This window comes from Branchiostoma floridae, chromosome 17 (genome assembly GCF_000003815.2).
Source record: "Branchiostoma floridae strain S238N-H82 chromosome 17, Bfl_VNyyK, whole genome shotgun sequence".
Lineage (NCBI taxonomy): Eukaryota > Metazoa > Chordata > Leptocardii > Amphioxiformes > Branchiostomatidae > Branchiostoma > Branchiostoma floridae.
This window is the reverse complement of record NC_049995.1, coordinates 4,139,627-4,164,324: the sequence shown is the minus strand read 5'-3', so window position 1 is coordinate 4,164,324 and position 24,698 is coordinate 4,139,627. Positions and strand designations below refer to the sequence as shown.

At 40.2% G+C, this 24,698-nt stretch overlaps 2 protein-coding genes across 7 annotated transcripts; both read right to left on the bottom strand.

The window, feature by feature from the left end:
- Positions 1-937: 937 nt before the first annotated feature.
- LOC118404504 (splicing factor 1-like) lies at positions 938-16,426 on the bottom strand. 6 transcript variants are annotated; one of them, XM_035803613.1, is made up of 15 exons: positions 16,195-16,426; positions 14,296-14,445; positions 13,088-13,163; positions 11,413-11,460; positions 10,384-10,536; positions 9,996-10,085; positions 9,798-9,828; positions 9,384-9,536; positions 7,420-7,538; positions 6,021-6,149; positions 5,553-5,616; positions 5,108-5,206; positions 4,421-4,649; positions 3,372-3,515; positions 938-2,789 (listed from the first exon to the last, which is right to left on the bottom strand). In XM_035803613.1, exons 1-15 carry the CDS (start codon positions 16,280-16,282, stop codon positions 2,533-2,535), a joined length of 1,830 nt encoding a protein of 609 aa, XP_035659506.1. In that variant the 5' UTR covers positions 16,283-16,426; the 3' UTR covers positions 938-2,532. The 6 variants fall into 6 exon arrangements, with proteins under 6 accessions (XP_035659506.1, XP_035659505.1, XP_035659508.1 ...); XM_035803612.1 differs by lacking the exon at positions 7,420-7,538 and adding an exon at positions 7,243-7,361 and having other exon boundaries at positions 16,195-16,422; XM_035803615.1 differs by lacking the exon at positions 7,420-7,538 and adding an exon at positions 7,243-7,361 and having other exon boundaries at positions 11,413-11,445; positions 16,195-16,422.
- Positions 16,427-18,256: 1,830 nt separating this feature from the next.
- LOC118405080 lies at positions 18,257-23,418 on the bottom strand. The gene is made up of 6 exons (XM_035804480.1): positions 22,592-23,418; positions 21,864-22,068; positions 20,762-21,342; positions 20,140-20,245; positions 19,734-19,897; positions 18,257-19,130 (listed from the first exon to the last, which is right to left on the bottom strand). The coding sequence occupies exons 1-6, from the start codon at positions 23,068-23,070 to the stop codon at positions 18,704-18,706; spliced, it is 1,962 nt and encodes a 653-aa protein (XP_035660373.1). The 5' UTR covers positions 23,071-23,418; the 3' UTR covers positions 18,257-18,703.
- Between the last annotated feature and the right edge of the window lie 1,280 nt (positions 23,419-24,698).

Sequence of the window (24,698 nt, the reverse complement as noted above, 5' to 3'; positions counted from 1 at the left end):
GAATGAGCAAATCAAAAGTTGATGTCACCTGTCATGTCAATCTTTCCACAAATGTTTATCTAAATACATGTATCTGTATCTATGTAAATGTATAAAATATCAAATCATTCAATTAAAACTGTAGGTACAGTCAAGGACCTTTCATAAAAAAGCTCCTTGATACAGTTAACTGATGAAAAACATTGTCCCTTAACAGCATGCCATTTGAAGTCATGCTAATCAAATTTTTAGTTCCACAATGACTTTAAAACCAAACTTTGCAAGTCTACATTTGCATCTCAACTGAAGGGCCTATGATCCTTGTTTTTCCACAACAAAAAGCAGATGTTCTAAGTGCATACTAGCCCCTTTTGATTAATAGGTTCTTGGAGAAGGTTTAAATGCTACATGCATTTTGCCCCTTGACAATCAACAGAAAGATAATGAGCGGCTTTCACACCATGTGTGTATGTGAAGATTGACAACAAAACTCCATCATTTCAATTCACAATGGGGCCATATGTCATGTTTTACCTATTTTACCTTCCACCAAAGCTAGATGTGCTTGTGCATCACCAATATGTTATAACTGAAGAACAGCTGGATGGATTGGTTCTAAACTTTTTTGTGTGACAATAGTCACAATACCTAGAAAAACGTTGGATTTGGGGCCGAGTATTCTTTCGGCAGCACTGTACTAGTGCAGCAGAACCTCCAATTTTGATCTCTCATGTTCTTGGTAGAAGCAAGGAGGTTATATGTCTATATACAACCTCCATGGTATAAGCACCTATTAGCAAGAAAATTGGTGCAAGTTTTTCTACCTATACATGCACATCGAAAATTGTAACAAGCCCTAGCCAATTTGTCACGATTCTTCTCGACTATCTATTCCAAACAGAAAAATACATCTATCAAAACCATTTCACATGTAACGCAACATTCACAGAAAAACAGCAATTTTCTTGTCAACTTTATTGAATTCATCTTCGGACACAAAGCATTTGCTCTAGCAATCATGGTAATGAACGGAACGATTCCAAACTTCTAGTGAGAAAATACTAAGATCAGCAACAAAAAGATTCAACTTAGACTAGGTTTTATATTTCCAAGGATTTCACAAACTAGGTACAGCAGACATTTCTAAATAACATTTGTTTCCCCTGAAAAGCCAGACCGAAGGACATACAAATTTGACCAAGGAGTTACACCTTCTTATACTGTTATAGATATGTTTAGCTTGCACAGGATTTTGACCTCCCCAAAATACTTCACAGTTTGCACTCTAATAACACATTACCAACACTGCAAATAAAATACTACGTTGTAATGACAAATTATGGAAGATTATTTTTTGAATGTTGCATTTTTCTAAAGTGAAGATTTCAGCACTTGTATGTTATCATATGAACAAATTCATGTTAACTATCTGCAATTTGTTCACAAAAGATGTCTAAATACTAGTAGCAACAACTGTTTGAAAACAACATCCTTTCTCAGCTAAAGACATTTTTAGGGATCAACATTTATGATTAGCTTAGGCCTGAAGACAATGCACCAAACATTTGTTTCTAATAACCTTCTTTCTAACAAAATCACAACCAAAGATCTTCAATATATTCTGAGAGCAAATTTAACCCCGGAAGAAAATGCTTCACCATTCCCCCTGCCACCACACGCTTTGACTAATATACATGAAAGAATTAGCCCAAAGTTATCAGTTAAAGCACGAGTCCCTTGAGAAAATTGGAACCCCCCAAATATTAGTGTATTTACAACTTGTGAGAAACCGACACCATCACTAGATCTACTCACCCAATACCCGCCCTCTTTAACAGCTGTCTATACTGCAAATAGCAGAGTAAACCTTTCTTCTTTTTTTTTACATTTCTTTTCCATGCAAGCATAAAAAACATGACTTCAACCCACACAAAATTTACAGGTTGAATTTTTGACATGAATGGATGTGGACGAAAGATACTAGTTAATGTGAACAGTTGACTATTGGTATCCTACATGTTTGTATCATTCACAAGCACATATTCATGCTTTCTTCGTAAAATACCACCTTTCTCACTTTTGCCATTGTCCACAATTCCTACTACAATGCTTTTCAACTACTTGTTAGGTATACATAGTCCATGTTTTCATAATATACATTTACTGATTTGATTTGGTTTCAATGGAGCAGTGACTTTACATATCAGTATGAATGTTAGAAATGGCTTGCTTTATTTCATTTCCCAAAGTACCCTTTTCTTGATGCCTTGATTCCACAAAAATCAGTAAAGGACGTCCTTTCCTGTTATAATACCTACTGTAACATGAACATGTATCATTTAACGACAGACCGGTACTTATAAAAACATAAAAATTAAATTTAGACAACAACTTTCTCCGTCCCCCGTTGCAACTTTCACTGCATCTCGGATTTTATCACTCCCCCCTTAAGTTGCTCCACAAATGTAAGTGCTACACTTCTCTACAGGATGACTCCACCTTTTTTTAAATCATTATTATCATGTATGCAAATTGTGGACCGTACCACTTGATTTAATTTGGTGGGGGAGGAGGGGGTGCAGGAGGCATGCCAAGCGGGGCAGGGGGCATGCCCATTTGAGAGAAATCCATAGGGGGTGGAGGGGGAGCCTGTCCGAACATCCCACCAGGGGGTGGGGGAGGTGGCCCTGGGGGTAGGGGTGGCTGTGGCGGCATCATGGGCATGCCAGGTGGCGGGACGGGCTGTACCATCTGCTGTTGCCATGGCATCGGGGGTCCATGGTTGTGGGGGGCTCCTGAGGTTGGTGCACCTGAAACAGACACATCAAGACAGACTTAATTACATGTTGAATAAACATAGAAATGCTGTTGACTTACAACTTAAAAAGTCACAATCCACACTATATAAAAAAATATAAGCACCATGTTGAAGATCTTAAATCTAAATTTGCAACTCTTACTAACAGGATGTAATGCCTGATTTGTAACTTATAAGATAGTGCTTTCCTTTACATTCTGAATTTACAACTCCAAAAAAGTACAGAGAATTCTGAAAAAACTACTGGGCTTTTGGGAATTTAAAGATGTTGCTTAAATGCGACTGCCACACACAAATGAATTAAACAGAATTTGTTTACAATATACACATTTTAGCGTGCTGAAGCCATGCAGCTTTTGTCCTTGTTCCCATCAGAGAGCATAGACTACAAACCCTTTAACTCAAGAAATACTTTCAGGTGCGGATAACTAGTAAAAAGGACCAGAGTGACCACAGCATTGCAAAAGTAAGATTTTTTGGTAATGCCTGAGGAGGAATTCTTCATTTTCCCGCTACAGCGAAAGTAAATCCCTGCGAATTTAACTGCATTTACAGTAATCTGAATGGCGCGTACTTTGCCAGGGAGCAGAGGCCATGGTGGAGGTCGTGCTTGCAGTGCTCATCTGCCAGGGCAGGCTGGTGATGCCGCTGCTGGGTGGGGGCGGGGGCGCCGGCTGGCTTGACGACGGGGGTGGGGGAGGCGGCGGCACCATGGGAACTGTGGGAGAGTAAGACATGGCAGTGAGCTAAAGCCAAGCCACCGAGAGTTCTACCACAACACCAGCAAGAACAGAGGCTTTTTATTGTCAATGCACACTCACTCACACACACACATGCTATCCAGTTTAGCATCCATTGTTCCCTGTCTTGCAAGAGTTGGACGTTGCATGATGTCATTTGGGTCTATAATTTGAATCCCCAGTAAGCATGTTCAGAATAGACTAACAAAGGCTTTTTATTGGCAATGTAATAATCATAATTTGAATCCCCAGTAACAATGTTAAGAATGGACTAACTGAGGCCTTTCATTGGCAATGTAACGATGATGATTTGAATTCATTAAGAATAGACTAAAAGAGGCTTTTCATTGGCAAGAAACACCAGTGAGCAGCAAAAACAACCAAAGCAGTAATAAATACAGTCCGAAGGAATGCTAGCCTGTGTTATCACTGACTAAGTAAAATTCTCTCTGAACTTGCAGAATAAAACTATCAGACAACATCTTCAAAGCTTTACATTGTAAAACATACTAACTTTGTATAGTGTGAAATTTGGGGTTTTCAAAGAATGTTACTCATGATCACAATCTTCACACTTTACTGTGGTTTTATCTTCATGGTCTTCGCAGTTACCTCTGCATTGCAAATTGCATAACTACTGTACCACATAATTGTTTCAACTGTTACACAGCACCATGAAAACCTTCTTTTCACTCGTCTCCAAAAAAAAAATGCAGAATGAAATGAATTAACTGCACCCTTATTCACCTGGCGGTGGCGGTTGTTGATTGTTGTTCATCGATAGAAAATTGTATCACTGTTAGGCCATTATCGAAACATCCCTTTCCCTCTTATCGCTAAATAACTGCAGAATGAAATGAATTAACAGTAACTCCCTTATTACCTGGTGGTGGCGGTTGTTGATTGTTGTTCATCGACGTCTTGGGGGGTGGCATCTGCCAGGGGGGCATGTTAGCGTTGCTGGAGGGGGGTGGCATGCCCGACATACTGGTGGGGGGAGGGGGCACCATGCTGGGGACGTTAGGGGGTGGGGGAACGGGAGGGGGTGGGCCTCCAGGAGGGGCTCCTATGGCCTTGGGGGGTCCACTCATCCAAGGGGGCCGGTTGCCAATCTGGAAAACCAAACAAGACAACATATTAACGACAAAATTTTACAAATGTCTGAGTACAGCTAAAATATAAGGAGATAAAATGCTGCTTTTTTCTGCAGTTAGAAATGTTCCAACCTGAAAACTTACTTGTAACACTCAGGATGAAAGTACAACTCATAAGTGCCAACAGGGCCATCCAGTCAAAGTAAAGGTTATGTATGTATGTATGTAATGTCTGTGTACAGCTAAACTATAAGGGGCTAATATAAAAATGTTTTCTGTAAATTTACTTAAGTCATGATAAAATTACAACTTATAAATGAATCTATACCCTGATGTACATGGTCTAATAGTGGAATTTATCATCATGAGGAAAGTATAAAATCGTGTAAAACTTATCTATTCTCTACACAAACAATACAACAGACAACCTCATAAAAAGTGTAATTCTGGCAGAGGTAGTACACTAGTGTGCTCACGTTTGGTGGGGGTCCGCGGTTAGGTGGTGGCCCACGGTTGCCAGGGCCTGAAGAGGGCGGCGGCGGCCCCTCTCCCAGCTCAGCCATCAGGGACATGTACTGTAGGGTACAACATCAACAGGTTAGCAAACTATACAGCAATTGGTCATGTATCAAATAGGTTAAGTCTTATGGTTTTGAAGGGTTGTTCTTGGGAAAATCTGCTTGAGAGATGTGGTACATTGTACTTGTAAAATGCTGTAGTAGAATACTGTATAAATTTAATCTCTTTTTTTCTACCAATGATGTTGTGTTCACAGTTTTGTAGTGAGCTCTCAAAGAGAACATGTGCTTTGCATTGCGTTATTACAGCAGTTTCAGCTAGAAAATTAAAACAGTGACCGAACATCTCCTTTCCCCTCCAAAATTCAGTCCCTGTAAACTTAAATTCATCTGTGGTACTTACTTCACTGTCCATCTTGGCCTTGTCTACTCCAGAGACAGGGTTCACTCCTCCCATTTCACCAGGCCTGGAAGTGGAAACAAAACATTTTCATAAGTCTTGAATCCCTCATAGGCATTACCAATTAGCTACATTTAAGTAAACCTGTAATATAATACTTTAATTGCTAAGGCCTCTATTTTCATTGTTGATTTCTTTTTAAGGGCTAGTTGAATCAGGGTTGGACAAGCCCTATTGTCCAGAGAAGTGAAATTGCAGAGGCAATAATAAGAATTCCATTGCTGGAAATGAAAATACATTTCCAGTGCCATTGAATTTTGGGCAAGTGAACAGTTGGTTCCAGCAAGTAAATTTTCTATGTGCTTGCCCTATAGGACAACTGAATTTTAGAAAACTTGTCCAACCCTGTGAATTGCTTAAGTTTGCCACAAAAGAAGGAATCTGGACATTGAAATATGGAGAAAACCTCACCTCTTCTGCCGACAGTCAGAGGCGATATGTCCCGCGCCGCCACACATGGTACACACCACGTTGTTGGTGATGTTCCGCTGCTCGGGGCACTGCCAGGTGCGATGTTCGGCAGAACCGCAGTTCGTGCACCTACAATCACACGGTTAGCACAACATAACAAGTAGTATGGGACCTAATAAAACTATGGCATTGTCTAGGTTACCTTGATAAAATGTCTGCTAACTTCACACAGATATGGACCGATCCTGATCGAACGCCATATCAAACCAGGTAGAACCCCCTATTCTATTTCAAACACCTCCATCAAAAACAGCCCCAGTGGGACAGAAATGGCGTTGTCTACGTTACATTGATAAAATCTCTTCTAACTTCACACTGATGTTGGCACATACTTTTGACATAATATTTACACAATTTCACTCATAAGTTTGCTACCTGGGAAGCTTTTGAGATGCACGCTGTTGGCATAATGTGCAAGGATCTGAATTGCATAGTTAGTAAACTGCAACATCACTTTAAAAAATATAAGCCATAAGGAAAACTAACAGCATAAAACAGCATGTCCCTACGTGATCTTTTCTTGAAGAGGAACAAGCTCTTCAAAATGCTACACGAAGAGGAGCATGTAACAACCACATTAGGCAAACACATGGAAATTGAAAATACACCAGAAACTTCAAACCACGACAAAAAAACCTACATGTATACCACATTGTGAAAACTCACAGTACATGATTCAGGCTTAAGCTAAAAAAATTAAGTACCTCATCTGTGTTGAATCCATAGTTCTTTCCAATACTTTCATTTCTTTACTGTTAATGTGCAGTGTTGCTTTCTGTTATGTATCAGTGATGCAAACTTCTGGAAGTGCTTCGCCCAATCCTGGCATGTCAAAGAATCCATAAACTTCTCCCTGCTAATCAACTCTGTAATCAATTCACTTATTTGGCCCAAAGTCTAATTTAGTAGAACAAAGATTTAACATGTTCCTACATCAATATCACGATATTCCACGAAGTCATCAATCTCCTAGTATCTGTCAGACGAGAAAATGTTTTATCAACTAACCCTGGTGCAAAGATAGCACAAGATTTGAATTTCTGTTGACATCATTTTTGTTGGAAAGTTCACTCATTCTTGTTATTTGTCTATGAAAACTCGATAAAAAACAGATAACCTTGTGTCCCAAGCAGTGACAAAGAAAGCAGCGAAGAGAACTTACCGATGAGCATCGTCCTCCCTCAGGGTTCCGTTCAGGCGCGCGAGTTCCCGCAGCTGCATGCGCCGCAGATCGTTCTGCCCCTCCGGAGTTTCAATCCCTTGTTTCAGAATGGCTTTAATCTACAAATAAAAATGTGTGGGGGAAAAGACAGCAATAAGTATGAAGGTGGTCGGGTACCTGGCTATTTCACCATCCCGTAGCGTCCCGTTGAGCGCCGCGAGCTCGCGAAGCTGCATTCTCTTCAAATCATTTTGCCCCTCCGGCGTCTCGATTCCCATCCGCAGAATCTTTTTGATCTAAAACAGAGATCGGAGACGGAACTATCGTGATTGGTTAGTACAGGGTGGGCGCGACCACAGGGGCCGCGTCCGATCGGCACGAACACAAAGCACGAAAACTGGCCACGACACGCAACGCCACAACGACAGTAGCAGCACAGGAAGGTGGATGGGTAGGCTAGCCCCTAGCTTGAGAAATGCCTGGCATAAGTACATCTTATAATGCAAGCATAATGAAACAAGCAAAAATAATTAGATGCTATTTTTAAGTGGAACGATTATTCTTACAGGGCAGACATCAGCACAGAGCTTGACTTAAAACCTCTCAGTAAAAAAAAAATCATTAAATAGAGATACCCCAAAGGAAACTTAACTTCAGACATGCAATTTTATAAGTCTATTCCTCTTTAAACACAATTTGAAATTTGTCACAACAAGTCTTAAAAATGGTTCTCACTTAAAGCAACTATAACCACATATGAGAAACTTATAAGTAAAGTTTGATTCCAATACCTCAAGAATGAAAAATAAAAGTCATTTTTAGGTCCAAGTATCACATAGTTGCTATACCACAAGATGAGTGCTTTTAACTTTCTCAAAATATCAAAACCACACGATTAACATTTTCTGAACAAAAAGGTTATATAAAGACATACACAAAAAACAAAAACAAACTTTCCACTCATGTCTGCCCTTTAAGCTCTAATAGATGATAAAGGGTGGTGACACAGTAGCATGCAGCTTACGTTCTGATCTTACAAGCACATCGAAGGGTGTCAATATCGCCGTAGAAGAAGAGCGTTAGTATCTCATTACTTTTCTCAACACCCTGTGACATTAAAACATAAATTAGTACTGCAAGAGGGCAGATACAAGAGTGCCTTTACATACATAAAGTCAGAGGTGGTTTTAAAAAAATAATATACAACAAAAGTCCCTTATGATAAGATCTGTAAAAATCTTCAGAATGATTCATTAGTACAGAGGGTATATCGGTTTTCCGGCAAGGTGTCAAACTCTGGGAAAGAAATAAAGCCACGTGAGAACAAGAAGGAAAAGGAAAATTATGACAAAACTACAAGGGTGGAAGACGTGGTTACAAAAATGTTGCGATATTAAAACTACGTACAGAAAATGCAGAGGTCCTAGTATATATGCTTATGGAGGCAAGCAAGCTGAAAATAATCAGTGGTCAAACTAAAGATGCGGCATAATGTATGATATACATGTTGTTCATACAGCTATGGATTGTCGAAATATAATCATAAGGTTTTGCATCAAAGAACTCCAGCAATTGATTTTCATACATTTTTCTCATTTTAGCAAGTCTTACAGTTATTAAAATTGGAGCTTTTTAAAATGCTTTACATTTTTGGTGGTGTAAATTTTTACTTTTATGACTGGTCATAACTGTATGAACACTTCTCTCTATAAATTAAAGGTATTAATTAAGCAATACTAAACAAAGTCAACACAGGCAAAGTCAATCCTACGTGTCAAATACTGGGGGCAAAGCATGTAAGTAAGATTATAACAAATTAGAATCAATTATGAAAATGACATGCTGAATGCTACAAAGATCATCAGAAAAGCAATGATAATGATTAATTATTAAAACCATGACAAGCATAATCAATATATATTAGAAATGATTAAATGTGATATAATCTAAATCAAAGTAAGTAAGCTGTCTTTGTGGCTATGACTGGGTGGAAAAGAGGTGCTAGTACTGTCAAATATAAAGTAGTCAGGTATATAGCGGCTCAAGTCGGAAGTTTTGTGGATGGAAAATGAAGCAAAAGCATGCGGAACGGAAGTGCGAGCGATCTGACAACATCCTGGTCACGTGGCTCTACCACAAACCTCGTCAACGGCCTTGCGTACGGACTCGGCGTTGTTGGCGGTGACGAGGGCATGGAGGGGTTCGTCTTCGCCGGGGAGAGGCTGTCCGTCCTTCCGTCCGATCTTTCCCTCCTTCACGGAACCCTTCCCACGAATCATGATCTTCGCTCCGGTCTGAATTCAAGAATAAATACAGCAAATTTTCATAGAATAAAAAGAAAAAATACGGTCATCAGTGGCAAATGTTGACATGTACATGTGGACATTGGTACACCAAATCCGTGTGTGTTTTTGGCACACTACTGACAGATTAGCCAAAGAGACTTATTGGATGTCATCCATATAAATGTTCCCTACAAAGAAAGCATTATGCCCAGAAAATGAACAGTAAGAAGACAACATTCAAAAAGTAGAAAAACAGATGAAGGTACTTACATCTTTCTCTATCTTCTTCAGCGTGTTTCCACTGAAAAGACAAGCACATTAAAGTTAAAGATGAACTTAAACAATGCAAAGCTTATTCTTTCCCTCAAATAAATTTTCAACGCTGATAAGTGATATCCTTAAAGATCTTGGTAAAAACTCCAGCTTGCAAGCATTATACTACAACAGAAACAAAGACGGGGAAATTACCGTGGGCCAATCAGCAGGCCGACAAAGTTAATGTCTGGGTGTTCTTCTTGCGGGATCATCACTCGATCACTCACTCTGGTCACCGGCGGCCTAAAGAGAGAAAGAATACATGAATGCTGTAATAAATAAACAACAGCAACTCTTTTTCAGAACAATGCCTTAGCATACAATTTGAGCTTAATTACTTACAAAACCCTGTCATTACATAGTACATACATTAACAAGGGACCAGGCTAGTTCATATTTTACTCCATAGAGCCCTATCTAACATGCTTGTTCTAGGTTCACAAAATTGATACCAGAGTCTCTAATTAAAGCATCCAAAAAAGTCAAACTTCTGCAATGTACCCGGCCATTCGGTTTCCAAAGGAAAACAGTCACTACATACTTGTAGTCCGCAGGAGGTTTGAAGTCCGTGTTGAGCCGCAGCGCCTCTTGTATGAGGTTGTGTCGCTGCTCCTCCAGTTTCTTCCGCGTGCGATACTCGCGTGTGTTCAGCCGCTTTCCCTCGCTGTTGTAGATGGGCTCCGGGGAGGGCGACCTGTTGTGTGCACAAATCCTAACGTTTGTAACCATTCCACAACAAAGACTGGCAAAGGGTGGCAAACAATAGACCTGTTGTTTTCATAACACAGATCCCACACTATGCTTTTTTTAATACAGATTTTGGAGAGAGAATTGTGTTTCATCTTAAAATTTGTACTTCAAGTTAAGTTAAGTAAAAGATATTCATTTCTCTTCTTTCATAGCTTTACAGGTATAGAATGCAGAGTTAGTATTGGAAAGCATACTCTAGATAATCAAAAAATATGATGGGTAGTCTAAATTAAGCATCAAGGACTGGAAAAACATTCTTTTCGTACACAAGTTAAATGTCTTTTCCTTAAATTTCCATATTTAAAGCTCTTGGAAAGATATTTTTGATGCGCTCTGTTTCACAATAATTTCGCAGAACGTTTCCAAAGCAACTGTGTATAACAGTACAATGGTGCTTTTCCCTGTACTGTTATGACAAAAGAAATGTTTGCCACCCTTAGTTTATGCACACACACCTTAGCACAACACTGCAATTCTGAAGCCCTAGTTCTGTTAATAATATTACCAGAATTTCTTCATAATTACTATAAATATTTCTTAAAATGTAACTATGCAGCTGTCATTTTGAAGAAATCAACATGCAAAAATAAAAATATTGGGCAGATTTACTCCAAGGCCTTTCTTTCATTGATAATTTCTAAAGAAAAAGGGACACACCTGAAGACACATGTTAAAAGAAGTGCCTTATTTGCTGTAAGAAAGCTTGTTTGTTTGTTTGTTTCCAAAGGGTCTATAGAGAAGACATTGGCAAGAGGTCTAGTGATAGGAAACATGTTAGTCTGACCAGTGATATAGAAATGCTTATTTAAAATGGAATGACCTCTGTCTTGTATATTCCTGTCCCGTCATACTGCTGTACGAAAGACCACTGAGTTAGATAGAGAAACATGGGGAAAAGATTATGTGCATTCAACCGTTAAAACGTCAATCAGGCCGCGTAAGAACGGTACTTCCAAAAAATAAACAAAAACACCGCACACATGCTAAATTTGGTCAACATAAAAGTAATTTTCAAAGCGAGCCACAGATTTAAACTTAACTATGAGAGAGTCATGAACGCATCACTAGCTGGAAAATTCACAAATCTGCATAGCTGATATAGAAAGCTTTCTTTTTCTCGAATGAATCAACACATTTGGAACATTGAGTCATCTGCAGAAACTATCTGTTTCATAGCAGACAGAAAGTGGTAAGAACAAAGGCACTTTTCATCAATATCACTGACAATGGTAAACAATACTTTTGAGAATCCTCAATGCATGTTTTCACAGAATTTGGGAGCATTTCTTTCGCTTGTCAGCAAATAACTGTAACAATCCCCTCTTTAGAAATGGTGCAGCCCAAATCTTGGCCAAGTTTCCTTCAAATGCTGTCTGATTTCAGAGCTATCCATTTTGAAATACGGGGGTTGAGGAGAGGTTCTTTGGCACAGCCCCGAAGAGGATCTGTCCTGGGAAACAAAGTGGTTTGAGCACCTGTTTGGGGATGAAGGATCGTGAAATTTGCGCCCTGTGAAATAATGTGGTTACTGCCATGCTGTAGGGGGGAGGACCAATCGTAACAGGCCCTGCCTGAACATAAAAGCACCAAATAACGGGGGTAATCATAATAGGTCGGTCATAAAAATTATGTGGCATGGCTAAAACCTTCTTGGTGGGTGGATGCACTTCAATCCACACAGTCTACACGTGGTGGAAGAGAACTTGTTAGCTACTAGCACAAAGCTTTCAGGCCCGCACTGTAATAAGAGTATGTAGCAATCATTCATTATACACGAGGCATCCAACAAGACCTGTTCAACAACATTGTTGGGCTGGGACTTTCCGGGTTTTTATAGGTTTTTGCATGTGAACAGTGGAACATTCCCATTCTTTCATAGTTTCACATGATATTTTTGAAGACATAATTACGTTAAATTTCATCTTTTCTCTTACACAAATCTTACAATGGACAATCTATATATTTTGAGCTTGTGCTGTAATCTTTAGTAGATACTGTACCAATTCTTGTTTGGCTTTGAGTCATTTTGCAGACAAAATATGCTTCAGATGTTAATTGTGTTGAAATCTACATTAGAATCCAATTCTCATTAACACAAATAACAGTAAGCAATTCAAATTGATGAAAACTGGTGGATGCCAGTTGAAACGTCTGACCGTTTCTAAAATCATATTCAGTTGGTTGAGTAATTGCTTTTTGGAAAATTGTGCGACTTTTTTCTGGGATACCAATGGCAATTTTGTCACACGCGATGCTCAAAAAACATCTTGGTTTGGAGAGGTAAGACTTTATCATGTATCTGCTTGTTGGATGCCTCACCCCTGCATGGAAGGCATGGTGACACAATATTTAATTAAAAGTGATTACTGCCTTCCAGAACGTTCGTTCGACCACTTCTTGCCTGGCCAACAGAGTACTCATTAGCAGGGAAAATAAACAGGAGTAAATAGATACAAAAGGAAAAAGACACTTTGGTTAAGCCCTGTTTTCCAAACCTGTCTTCGGGGTTGGGAGGGATGCCCAGATCTCCAGTGCGAAGCCGGCGGGAAATTTCCTCAATTTGCAGATGAACTGTAATAGAGCAGGTTAAGAGAGAACAGGAGGAACATATTATAAAACCAGTCAGGACACATCACACATTTGTATAACGGCATGTAGAAATGGCAACGATTATTAGAAACATAGGTCCAAAAGGGTCGTCAGTGCAGATACGTCTCATTTTTGGGTGGAAGTTTTGTTAATGATATCACACTGTGCCATAACGTTGTGTAGAAATGGCAACGATTATTATTACAAACATAGGTCCAAAAGGGTCGTCAGTACAGATACGTTTCATTTTTGGGTGGAAGTTTTGTTAATGATATCACACTCTGCCATAACGTCGTGTAGAAATGGCAACGATTATTATTACAAACATAGGTCCAAAAGGGTCGTCAGTGCAGATACGTCTCATTTTTGGGTGAAAGTTTCGTTATTGATATAACACTGCCATTCTCTGAGCAAAACAATTAGATGTTTGTTGCCTTAGCTGACGACTAACTCTAGTACTTGCTGTAGTTGCAAGACTTCCAAACCAGCACATGAAATGCAGAAGTGTCTTAGTCTTTGGTAATAGTTCAAGAACACTGGAATCTATACATCTGGAAATGTTAACTAATATATTATCTACATATTTCTGTTAAAGAAAGCAGACTTTCTTGCCAAAGTGGTAGAAATTCAGCCATAACCATATTAGTAACAACAAGATTGCATGAAGCTCTCCAGAAGGAATCAAACTCTAATTTTTGTTTTAGCTAATCAAATAAGCAACCATCATTATTTCCTAACATAAGGCAAGATTATTACACATCAGATCATGTAATATTCTAGAGAAGTGTAATTTTTAAGGAACATTTAGTAATTAAAGACAGAACAAAGGGGTGTATACATATAAACTGAAAAAAAAGAGCTAGCTGACTCAAAAAATACACATTGTGGAGCAATGGTATCACAATGCTGAAGGTGCAAACCAATCCTATACTGGAAAAACCTACCAGGGTAAGACTGAAGGTGGTATATTCAGTGCACACCACAATATAACATTGATCATCAATTATAACCAATCATAAATGTTTGGGGAGGAAGAAGATTTTTTATTGAAGTGCTTTAGTATTGAGCATGCGATAGCAAAAAGATAAATACAGAAAAAGAAGACACTTCTTACCTAAATACTGTCTTTCTTGGTCTTTAGGGAGGTTTGGAGGAATGACAGTTGGCATTCCTGGGATGATGGTCTTTTTGTCGACATCTTGTTGCCAACGACTACGCCGCTTCTTAGACCTGCTTTCCCTATCATTCCAATTTCCACCAGAACCTTAAACAATGGAACATGAGTCACACACAACACAGCAGATTCATTGCTTATAATCCTATATAGATATTATATAACGTGACATGTTATCATATGCTAAAAGAGCAAGGACATTTGTTATTTCCTAATTATGTATTTTAATTTACATGTAACAAGTCTTGTATGATTTTATCAAGGTCGTGTTTACTTTAAGACAATCATATTTTCACTAAGAAGTAAGATGGAACTGGAAAAGAAGGCCAAAATCTTCACGCAGTGCCATGTATTGAAAGTACAATTCCTCTTTTTTGTCCTAAAAATTAACATCTTAAAATGGGTGCCACATATGTTCTTCTTACATCATAATAATATACCAGCAAATTGTATAAATATCAGGGTCTAGTTCAGTTGGCCAGTGTAGGCCCTGGCAGAAACAGTCTGGCATCCAAGTATGTACTAATGTAGTTTCCATGTGTTGCAATATCTTCCTAGCTGATCTCTAGACATTTCCCTGTAATGTACTTTCCCAGCCAGGGCTTTTTTGTGTTGGTGTTTCCCTATCATGTGTTATGATTGTGTGTGTTAAAGAAACCCTGCAGAGTAGAAAATGCGATTGTAGGAACAGAAAATTTGTGCACAAGGAGAGAGAAATGCCCTGGCCTCAGAGAAACACCCTGAATCCTCCTTGCATACTAGTTCAGGTCCTAAACATATTATCTTCTGACGTTTATCATACACTATATACAGTCACTTCTCTGCTATTCCGTCTGGGATTGTCCAAATTTTGGACGAGGGCATTGATTGGTCCCTACACATCAGCAAATTAAGGAATGGGTTCAACTTGAAGCGCTCGCTCAAACAGGCATTCCAACCCCCTGAACGCCCTCCATCCGCTTGTGGGAAGCCTGTTGTTATCGAATGAGCACTCTGGAACCCATTCCTTAATTCACTCATTAACTGACATCACCAGCAATACTTTGAATGCGCAGTTCTCCACATGGGCAGCAGAGGTGAACATTATGAGTCAACTAATACCCTGTTGGTCCCAGGCTAACTGTGGCAGAATCTTGGCCACAGAAGTAAAATACTTTGCCAGCATAAGATAATACGGTCCCTGATACAGTGTGTTGCATGGAGGTCAAACAAATTCCTTTAAAATTTATTATCCAAATCTAAACAGAATTCAACAAATTAAACATTTCATGCTATACCATATGTCGTACAACTTTTATTCTTTTCAAAAACACAAAACTGTTGCTATATTATAATAATAATTTTCCCCAGCTTGGAATAAGGGAGGGGAGGGATCAACTTAACATGTTTTGAATGCAAGTCTTTTATCTGGAAAATGTCCTTGACTACAGAAAAATGCATCAAGGAACGTGCTAGTTACACATTAATAGAGCCAAATGTCTCCAGTACTGCTAACATAATGATGACTGTGAGCTCACTAATCATCCCCTGAATTATCGTTAGTCTTTTGAGGGAGAACCGATGGCAGAGAGCCGAGTTCCCGGCCTACCATATCGATGGTTCACGAAGCATCCACGAGGGCAAATTATTTTTGACGAGGTCATATTTATATAACGTTTGGCCTGCAATTTACAATAGGAACTGCGTCAAACATATTTCTAGATAAATATGACACAAAAACAGCAGTTATCCTCCTAATTATGACATAATTGTGAGCAAGAAGCCACACAAACGTGACGAAGACGAAGACTTTTTCCCTCAGAGAAAAAACGAACGGAAGCAACATCTTTTTTTACTCACTCTCTTCGTCGGCCGATCTCTTCGTTCCTCCACTCGATAGAAGAGGGTGAAGCCGTCCTAGAGGAGTAGCATTGGCACCTGTGGCCATTGTGGGACCTAAAATGTGTCTTAAACGTCGACTTTGAAGCTAAAAATCTGTACAAAGGCGCGGAAAAGAAAGAACGTCACCAAACTGTAGATATGGCGGGCGGTGAGAAACCCAGCGGCTACGTCACCGGATCACGTGATCCGCGCTGCATTGTGGGTATATGTTAACCTCCAAGCAGATGTAGGGTAGTATGTAGGGTCGATTTTGCTAGCCTCCACAGTGCTAGTAAATCGGGCGTTTTTTTTTCTGATCAGATGGCATATCAGCTCTATTTGGCTTGATTTCAAGGTTTTGACAAAACCTACTAGTACACATTTTTACTGTAACATTCCTGAAAAGCTCAATGTTACACACAAACAAAAACATGTGTGTCAAAAACCCTAAATGAGGGTCTGCATGCTCTTTTACGTAAGGCGTAGGCAGCCAATTTTATTTCCCGTAATTCGTAGGGAAAACCATCTTATCTACGTAATTCGTAGCGAGGCGACCAAATTTAGCGTAATTGCCTTCCTTGATTTAGCGTAATACGTAGGGGGTTCTTTTAAATTTAGCGTAAATCGTTGTCGGAACTCCCCATGCAGACCCTCCTAAATGTCCTAACATCTATTATCATCATACCGGTACGTTTACGACAAGTTCTCTAGCCATACTGATTTGACAAATTGTCAACGCATCATTTTCTCCAGTTACATGTTGCTGTTATAGGTTACCCTTGCCACTTCTTCTGTGTAGCTTTTCTGCCACTCTTGTCCTGCTAAAAGCGTAATATTGTAATTGTAACACGCCGCGGAATTACACGGCGAACGGGCGCGTGGTTGGGAGGGGGTACAAAATACCGGTAGGAAGAAACACGGCACAATTAACTGCCGCTATGTACATTTATACATCCTCTGATGTTCCTTCCTTTTCTGTCGGTAAATGCATAAAACATAAACCTGCATGAGCATACAAAAAAGCATGAGAAAACGGACGTATACTGTCAAGAATTTTCATTTAACTTCTGTCCGTCACAACCGTTATGACGTAACACTTCACTGCTAGCGTAGATATAAAAATGGCGGGAAAATGGCTGCGTACGTTCAATTTTGCCCATTCAATCGTAGATCCGGGCTATTATGCAACGGTTCTTCACACTTTTACATGAGTTGTAGGTCACCAATAGAAATTCAAGATTGTTGTTGAATCATGTTCGTCTTGTGCCGTGAGCATGTGTAATTATGATCTATATAAATTTGCCAATGAATGTGACAGTGTGTTCGTCCCACGACGAGCTGCCTACCCCGAAATTTTAAAAAAAGTATACTGAAAACTTTTGGCCTTGTTGTCTTCGAATGCATTGTTATCTATGCTTTGTAAATGGTGTATTGGACATCTAGATGTCTGAAGTGTGCACAGCTCAGAAATAACTATTGTTGCATGTGTAGATCTCTTTAAGTTCCAGTATCTTTAATCTACCGGTATAAGTCTTACTACCGGTATTATGCCAATGCATGTTAAATTTGCTTGGTGGATTTGGTATGAAAAAGTTAATTGATAAGTAGAGGAAAAGACAATGAAACGTTTCCACCATTAATCGCTTCGGAAAATGCGCACAAATATGGCATGGAAACGCTATTTCCTGGCATCACGGTTGAGGGGGAAATTTCGCTGACAGACAAAGCTAAGCTTGAGGGCATACTGATCCATACTGCTGTATCTGCTAAGATGCCCATGCCAGGGGTTCCGGCTTAAGTTTTTGAGATGACGCCAACCAACACATTTTACCATGTCGAGCACAGAAGGCGCAATGCGTCACAAGGGAGGTCGGGGAGATTTCGAAATCCTGACCCACTGAAACGCCATTTTCTGAAGTTTGGCAAAATTATGAAGCTAAGTATGATGACGTTTCTATAAGGGAAAAAGTTTTATCTTATTTTATTGAGGGTAAAACAATGCATTTCCTTTCAATTCTATTGTAAAATAAACACTACGTACTTGATTTCCACCCGTTTATTCAATGTCAATTGTTAACAAAATAGATGAATTCAAAGTGATGATATGTACAAATCTCAAAACTACATAATATATTGAAAATACACTGGCATTAAAACTACAATTACCCTTACTGTGGGACAGAGAACCAAGAACAAATTCACAAATCACGGATTTAATCATAACAAAGGTATATCCACCCCTTGTCATATTTGTTAAAATTAAAGCCTTCCGCATACCAAACAATGAATTCATTATTCAATTTTACCATTACCATTACCATACACCTCGGCTCGTTTATTGCTTTGTCTCATGGATTAAAACTTTAAGTTTATAGACTCTAAACTCTGTCAAGTGAGTTCGACTATAATCTAGACAAGTATTGTTATCACGTATTGCATCACAATAAGTCCATTTCTTTTTATAACGTCAGCTGTGCTTACTTTGTTCTTAGTATGAATATTCGATGAGATATTCTGGATAGCACTGGCTGGACTCGAAAACAACAAAAACATTAGGATTGTTGACATCATCAACACAGCTGTCGTAGCCTTGTCCGTATGGGTCGGCCTCATTCAAGGGCGGGGGTCTACAGCAAGACCTATCTCCCTTAGCATACTGTCCAACAAGGACCTTTGCCAAGAACATGTAACGGTGACCGCTCGGATAGCTAGGCTGAGAATACGCGGCCGCGAAACTTGCATTGGCGGTGAAGTAGCTCCCTTGGCCGAAGAGCTGCCCGACGTTGTTCCCGCTCAGCCGCCAGTCGAAGTTCTGACGGCAGATGGGGGAGACCGCCTCCTGATTGGTGCCGTGGAAGAGACGGAGTTCCCTCGGGAGCTCGTTGTTGTTCTGCCTCTTCATCTGGATCTTTTTCCTGCAGAAGACACCAACATCAATCCACTGATCAACCAAGTTTTAGATCCTTAACTCTTAGAAGATCTTAGAATCTTAGATCAGTGCAATGTCAAGTGGGCGAGAGTTTGGCCCGGGCTATGCCGATCTGCAGTTTTGGTAGTTGAACAGTTAAACATACAACACTATGATGTACCCAGTGCCTGTGTGGCCCAAGGGCTAACGGACCAACGATGCCCTATACATATTGATAGGTGAATGAAGGACATTCACTTTATGAGTTATTACTCGAATAGGGAAAACGTAGTGCACTTAGGATTCATCGATCATCCCTTTACCTAGACGGGGGCCGACACCAACTGCCGGGCTCCTTGGACCCGTTGCTGACGTTACACCTACGCCAAGGTCACGTGGCACAGGCTTCGGAAAATTGCAACATGAGAAGGATCAGGGGGTCGATAGAAAGCTTGTTAGTGAGCGTTGTAGAGAAATACCATATTTTATGTTATTCTCCAAGCAGAATTCGAAGAGTCGATCTGAGAGGATAGCAGTGACCGGAGACAGCTGTAAGAAATCCTGACGACTGAAACCTTTGCTTGGGGACACATAATATACAAATACTTACTTGCAATACAGATCCCACAGATAGAAGTTCTGCACTCGCTTGATCGAGTAAACCTTCGTGTTGCCCAGTGTCCGGTAGAAGGCCGACCAAATGTCTCCGATCTCCGGACCACTCTGGGGAACCTCTACTAGCACAAAGTCATCTTCGAGTGGTACGAAACTACCCTATAGAAGACATACAGACGTGTAAGAAGAACTTAACCATGGCATTGGTCTGTGTACTGCTGCATCGTTTTATACAAACTGTAAGCTTAGGATCAAATGTACTTATATACTATAATAGCATTCGAGACTTTCATACGTACCGTAAGTGTCTTTGGTATAAGGGCCTAGGGTTTCAAAGAAGATCATAAATAATGTATCAGAACTTATATATCCAATGTCCAATCAGAATGGAGCTCCCGTACCTGAGGTCTTCCCATTAGTCCCCAGTGCTCCGGTATGGTCGTGACGTCATCGTGCATCGACTCGGTTGAAGGTTCGGGTTCAGGCAAGGGCGTTGATTCAGGCAATCTAATAGCATTGAATAATAAATCTTTTTTATCTTCATACTACAGCATGTTTTAAGGAATATTTCGGGGATATTGATGTAGCTATTGCATGAAAGCGTTGATATAACAGACAGTATCAAAAGTAGATCTTCCGACATAAAAAAGGGGGTTTACCTTAAGCTTAGACTATACAACAATTAGGATAAATCCATCACTTCTATGACGTCACTTTATGCAGGTCACAGATACGTGATGTGTACCTGAAGTGCAAATTCAAATACATCATGACATAGACATTAGAAACTCCTCCAATGATTGTAAAAGCCACCAATGACTGTAAGAAACTTATCCCATACTACAACTTCTGTATTAGTTTGATAAGCGTTAAGTTATAGAACTGTAGTTATGTAGATGCCATACTTTGTACCCCGTACAATTGTTGTGCAATAAAGCTATCTGTGTTGAGCAGTGGATCTAAATTAGCGGATAGTCTGAGGTGTCCTCCGTCAGGGATGACTATAACAAGTACGTTACTCACCCGGTGTCACTCTTGCTTTCCTCTGTCGCTGGGGCTTGCTTCTTCTTCTTCTCTTTCCTTTTCTTTTCCTCTTTCTTCTTCTTCTCTTCCTTCTTCTGATCCTCTTCCTTCAACTCTTCCTTCTTCTCCTCTTTCTTTTCCTCTTTCTTCTTCTGAGCCTCGAGTTTCTCCTTGTACAGGCCGACGATGTACTTTCCAGGCTTGCCCATGAGCCCGCTCTTCTGCAGCAACTCTTTCGCCTGAGGTTCGAAGATGTTGTGCGACAGTTGGCACGGTTTGCGGCTGCAACTTCCGGTGAGATAGAAGTTACAGACGTGAAGGCCCGCAGTGCACGCCGTGCCGTTTTTGCAGGTCTTGCCCTCGCTGCTGTAGAAGTGACACACGCGCGGCAGACGTTTTAACTCTTGTTCCCGTGTCATTGGTGGAGGGGCGTCGGTAGAAGCAACGACCTCCTTGGTAGACGGTGTCCCCTCATCCTTCTTCTTGGGTTTCTTCGCGGGTTTGGAGCCTCCTTTAGATTTCCCCGGTTGAGTGATCATGGAGAGAACCTGTGCTTCTGCCAAGCCATCCAAGAAATTTTCCTGACAATGGAACAAGATTTTGAGGAAGAAATAAAAAAAGAACAACAAGAAATCGAATATCCCTTACCCTCGTGAAAAATATATATTTGTGAATGTCTTGTTTTATTCATTATTGCGAATTTGTCGCTAATTTTGTTGTCTCAGAATTTTCCTACCGTCATGCGGAACTTAAGACCAGGGCCAAGCCTGCAGCAACAACTTTGGACCCGGGCCAGATCAGCTTACACCATTTTCAACCAAGCTTACACACAAGCCAAGACAACCAAGCAAACCGAAAACAATATATCCATTCTCACAAAGGTAAAAAAAACACACATAGAAAATAGAAAATATGTATAGATAGAAAATATGTAAAGAAAATCATTCAAAACACGAATGTTTCATACAGCTCTATATAATGATGACATACTAGACATGATAAATCTGAGGATTTGTATCATTGAATAAGTATTACGCAAATATCGATATGTTGTACATGTCTACCGGTGCATCATGTTACCCTTTTTAACACCGTCATATACCTGTAGCACAATGATGTTGTGGTCATCCTTCATGTTGTGAGAAAACCTGCAACTGAGCCCGTGAGAACAGCCCTGTCCTGACGCGTAGTTACGGCACAGGTGGAAGTGTGGGCAACCATCTTCTTTACATGCCGATGCGGTGTACTTCCCACACAGGGTGACGTCACGCTTGACTTTGACCAACATGACGCCATCTTTGTTCAACCTTTGTCCACAAACAATTGCACACACAATAGAAATTAAAATAATAAATAAGATAATTGTTCCAACACCTAGAGTTTCTCTTACTGACTATATTGATATCATTACTGTATTTTTTTTGGTCATATGGTGAAATCGACAATGTTTTCGACCGAAACCAAGCAGACATGGCTCTTTTTAAACGATTTTACAAATTCTTTCTCAGATGCCGCTTAGTTGCAACATGTATCTAGACTATAACACTGCATAACATAAAGCTTTCTTGATCAAAACAAATACATGTAGTCCAGATTGACAAAAGAATGTCTTGGTCACATTTGTCTAATAGGTCATACAATTGTCGTGTCGAAGAAAGTTTCGGACAGGCTGTGACAGATCTGCGACAGACAAAGACCTAATAAATAAGGTATCAAATACAAGACAATCTGAATTCTGTAGGACATCTATACGACTATTCCCAAAATACCCCCAATTGTACGACAATCGTAGGAAGAACGTGACCTGGCCATTTTAATACTCCATCGTACCTGGTCTGAAAGAAGTCGTGCTTTTGCAGGAAACTGGCCAGTTTCCCCGGATCCTGGTACTCTTGGCGCTGGGAGATTTTCCTGGCCTCTTGCTGCAGCTTGACAATCGACATCTCATCGGATTTGTCAAACAGAATGGAGACCAATTCTCGAATGACTCTTCCCTCTTTTGCTCCTACTTTTGTTGGGGACTCTTTCTCTTGTTTTGATTGCTTTCTACCTTTACCTCCATCCTTCTTGGTGTCTTCTTCTTCTTCTTCAAACTGCTCTTCCGCTTCAATTGCAGCTTCAAGAGAAGGCTGGGAAGCAGACAAAGCTTTTACCATAGCCACGACTTGATCTGTGGTGAACTGAGGGTTTGTCTCAGCCCCAGGGGTACCGGCCCCACCCTGACCACCCCCTTGGGTACCTCTCCCCCTCCCCCTCCCACGGCCTCCCCTGGCTGGCCCGTCTCTAGAGTTGATCTTGCGCTCAGACATATTTAAACCCACTTTGTGAAAAGCAGCCTTCTTTTCTCACAGTTTCAGTTAATACTCAACTATTCAATGACTTTCGGTCAACAAGTGACGTGGCACGTCCAGAAGAGGGCGGACAGAAACAGAATAATGTTTGTCTAAGCACTTTGCATATAGAATTATAATCAGAAATCTTTGTTGACACAAGTACAGCGAGTTTCGTAAGGTCTATAACAACTATTTACAGTAATCTAAAGATTGCTTCACCACTGTTGTCCGCTTTTCCCAAAAACACTGTTAGATTTTGGACTATAAGAGAGAGAAAAAATAAATGTGACACCTCTAATTTAATGGAACCGTCCTTTGCACCGGCTCATCTGAGGACCACGTGATATTTGTTTGCCAAGTCCATTTTTCAAGTCCACAGGTCGAAGTCTTCCAAATCACGGTGGAAAACAATTTGCCAGGGAAGATTTACAACCATGGAGTTTTATTTGCTTGCGTTGTTTTATCTATAGAAACGGTGTGACATATGATATGTCCGAGTGAAAGCTCATCTGTGTTGGTAAACTCCATAGTGAAAAAGTTTAAACTTTGTTCCAACACAAAATTTACATGGTGGGTCTTTCTTTTGTGTTGGAACAAAGTTTTTCACTATGGTAAAATGTGTCTAATTTCTGAACAGTAACAACCGAACTATTTCACTGGCATCTGTATTGTTCAACTTTTCGCCCGGGAGTTTTTTTTTTTAGCCGGACATCGCGACCCGTTTTTTCCACTATTTGTCTACACCAGTCACTTAATAAGTCACTAATCTATTTGCAAACAAGCCACACAGAGCGCTAGATAAGAGTGCCAATCCGGCCACAAAGTTTGTTTAAAGAAGTATTTGGTTGTCACAAGGACATATAACGTCCTTGGTTGTTATGTACATGGTGCGAAGCAGGGTGCGAAGTACGTCAAAGCTGCATGGTTCTACAAGGTCGCTAGGGGCGTACGTCATAGCTGCATGGTCCTACAAGGTCGCTAGGGGTGCAATTTCGTCAGGCTAACGCTCGTGTGTCTTAACGAGATTTTGCGAGACTATGACGTCATGTATTATGCCTCATTGTCAAGCGCAAGCCAGCATATTCAACCCATATTGATACTTATTGTGCAACAACGCGATAGTTGTAACGTATCTGCAAAACTCAATTTAACGGGAAATTCAAAAATATATAACGCCTTTCGTCAAAGGGTACATAAAGATTCCAAGTCACATGAATAATTAGCAATGAACATTACCTCTAAAGATCCCACAAATAATATTTGTTCTTTTTCGAAGTGGGGTGGAAAATAGCCATGCATCGGCATATTTACCTGGCAGAGATGGTACCTTGATCACGTCATTGTGACAATGTGCTTTCGCCAGCAAGTATGTGGTTCGAAAGTCGGTCGAACTCTGGGCTTAAATGAGTTGGTCCATTGGTTTGCAAGTCGGTTGAACTCTGGGCTTATTGAGTTGATCTAATGGTTTAGACCATTAGATCAACTCAAACTAACTTGCTAAATTTGCCAAGGAGCAAACCCAAGTGGAAATTTCCACTCAGACAAAATGGACACCACTGTCCGTCTCAACCCTTTGAATGCAAAACAGAGCAGCGTCCTACAAT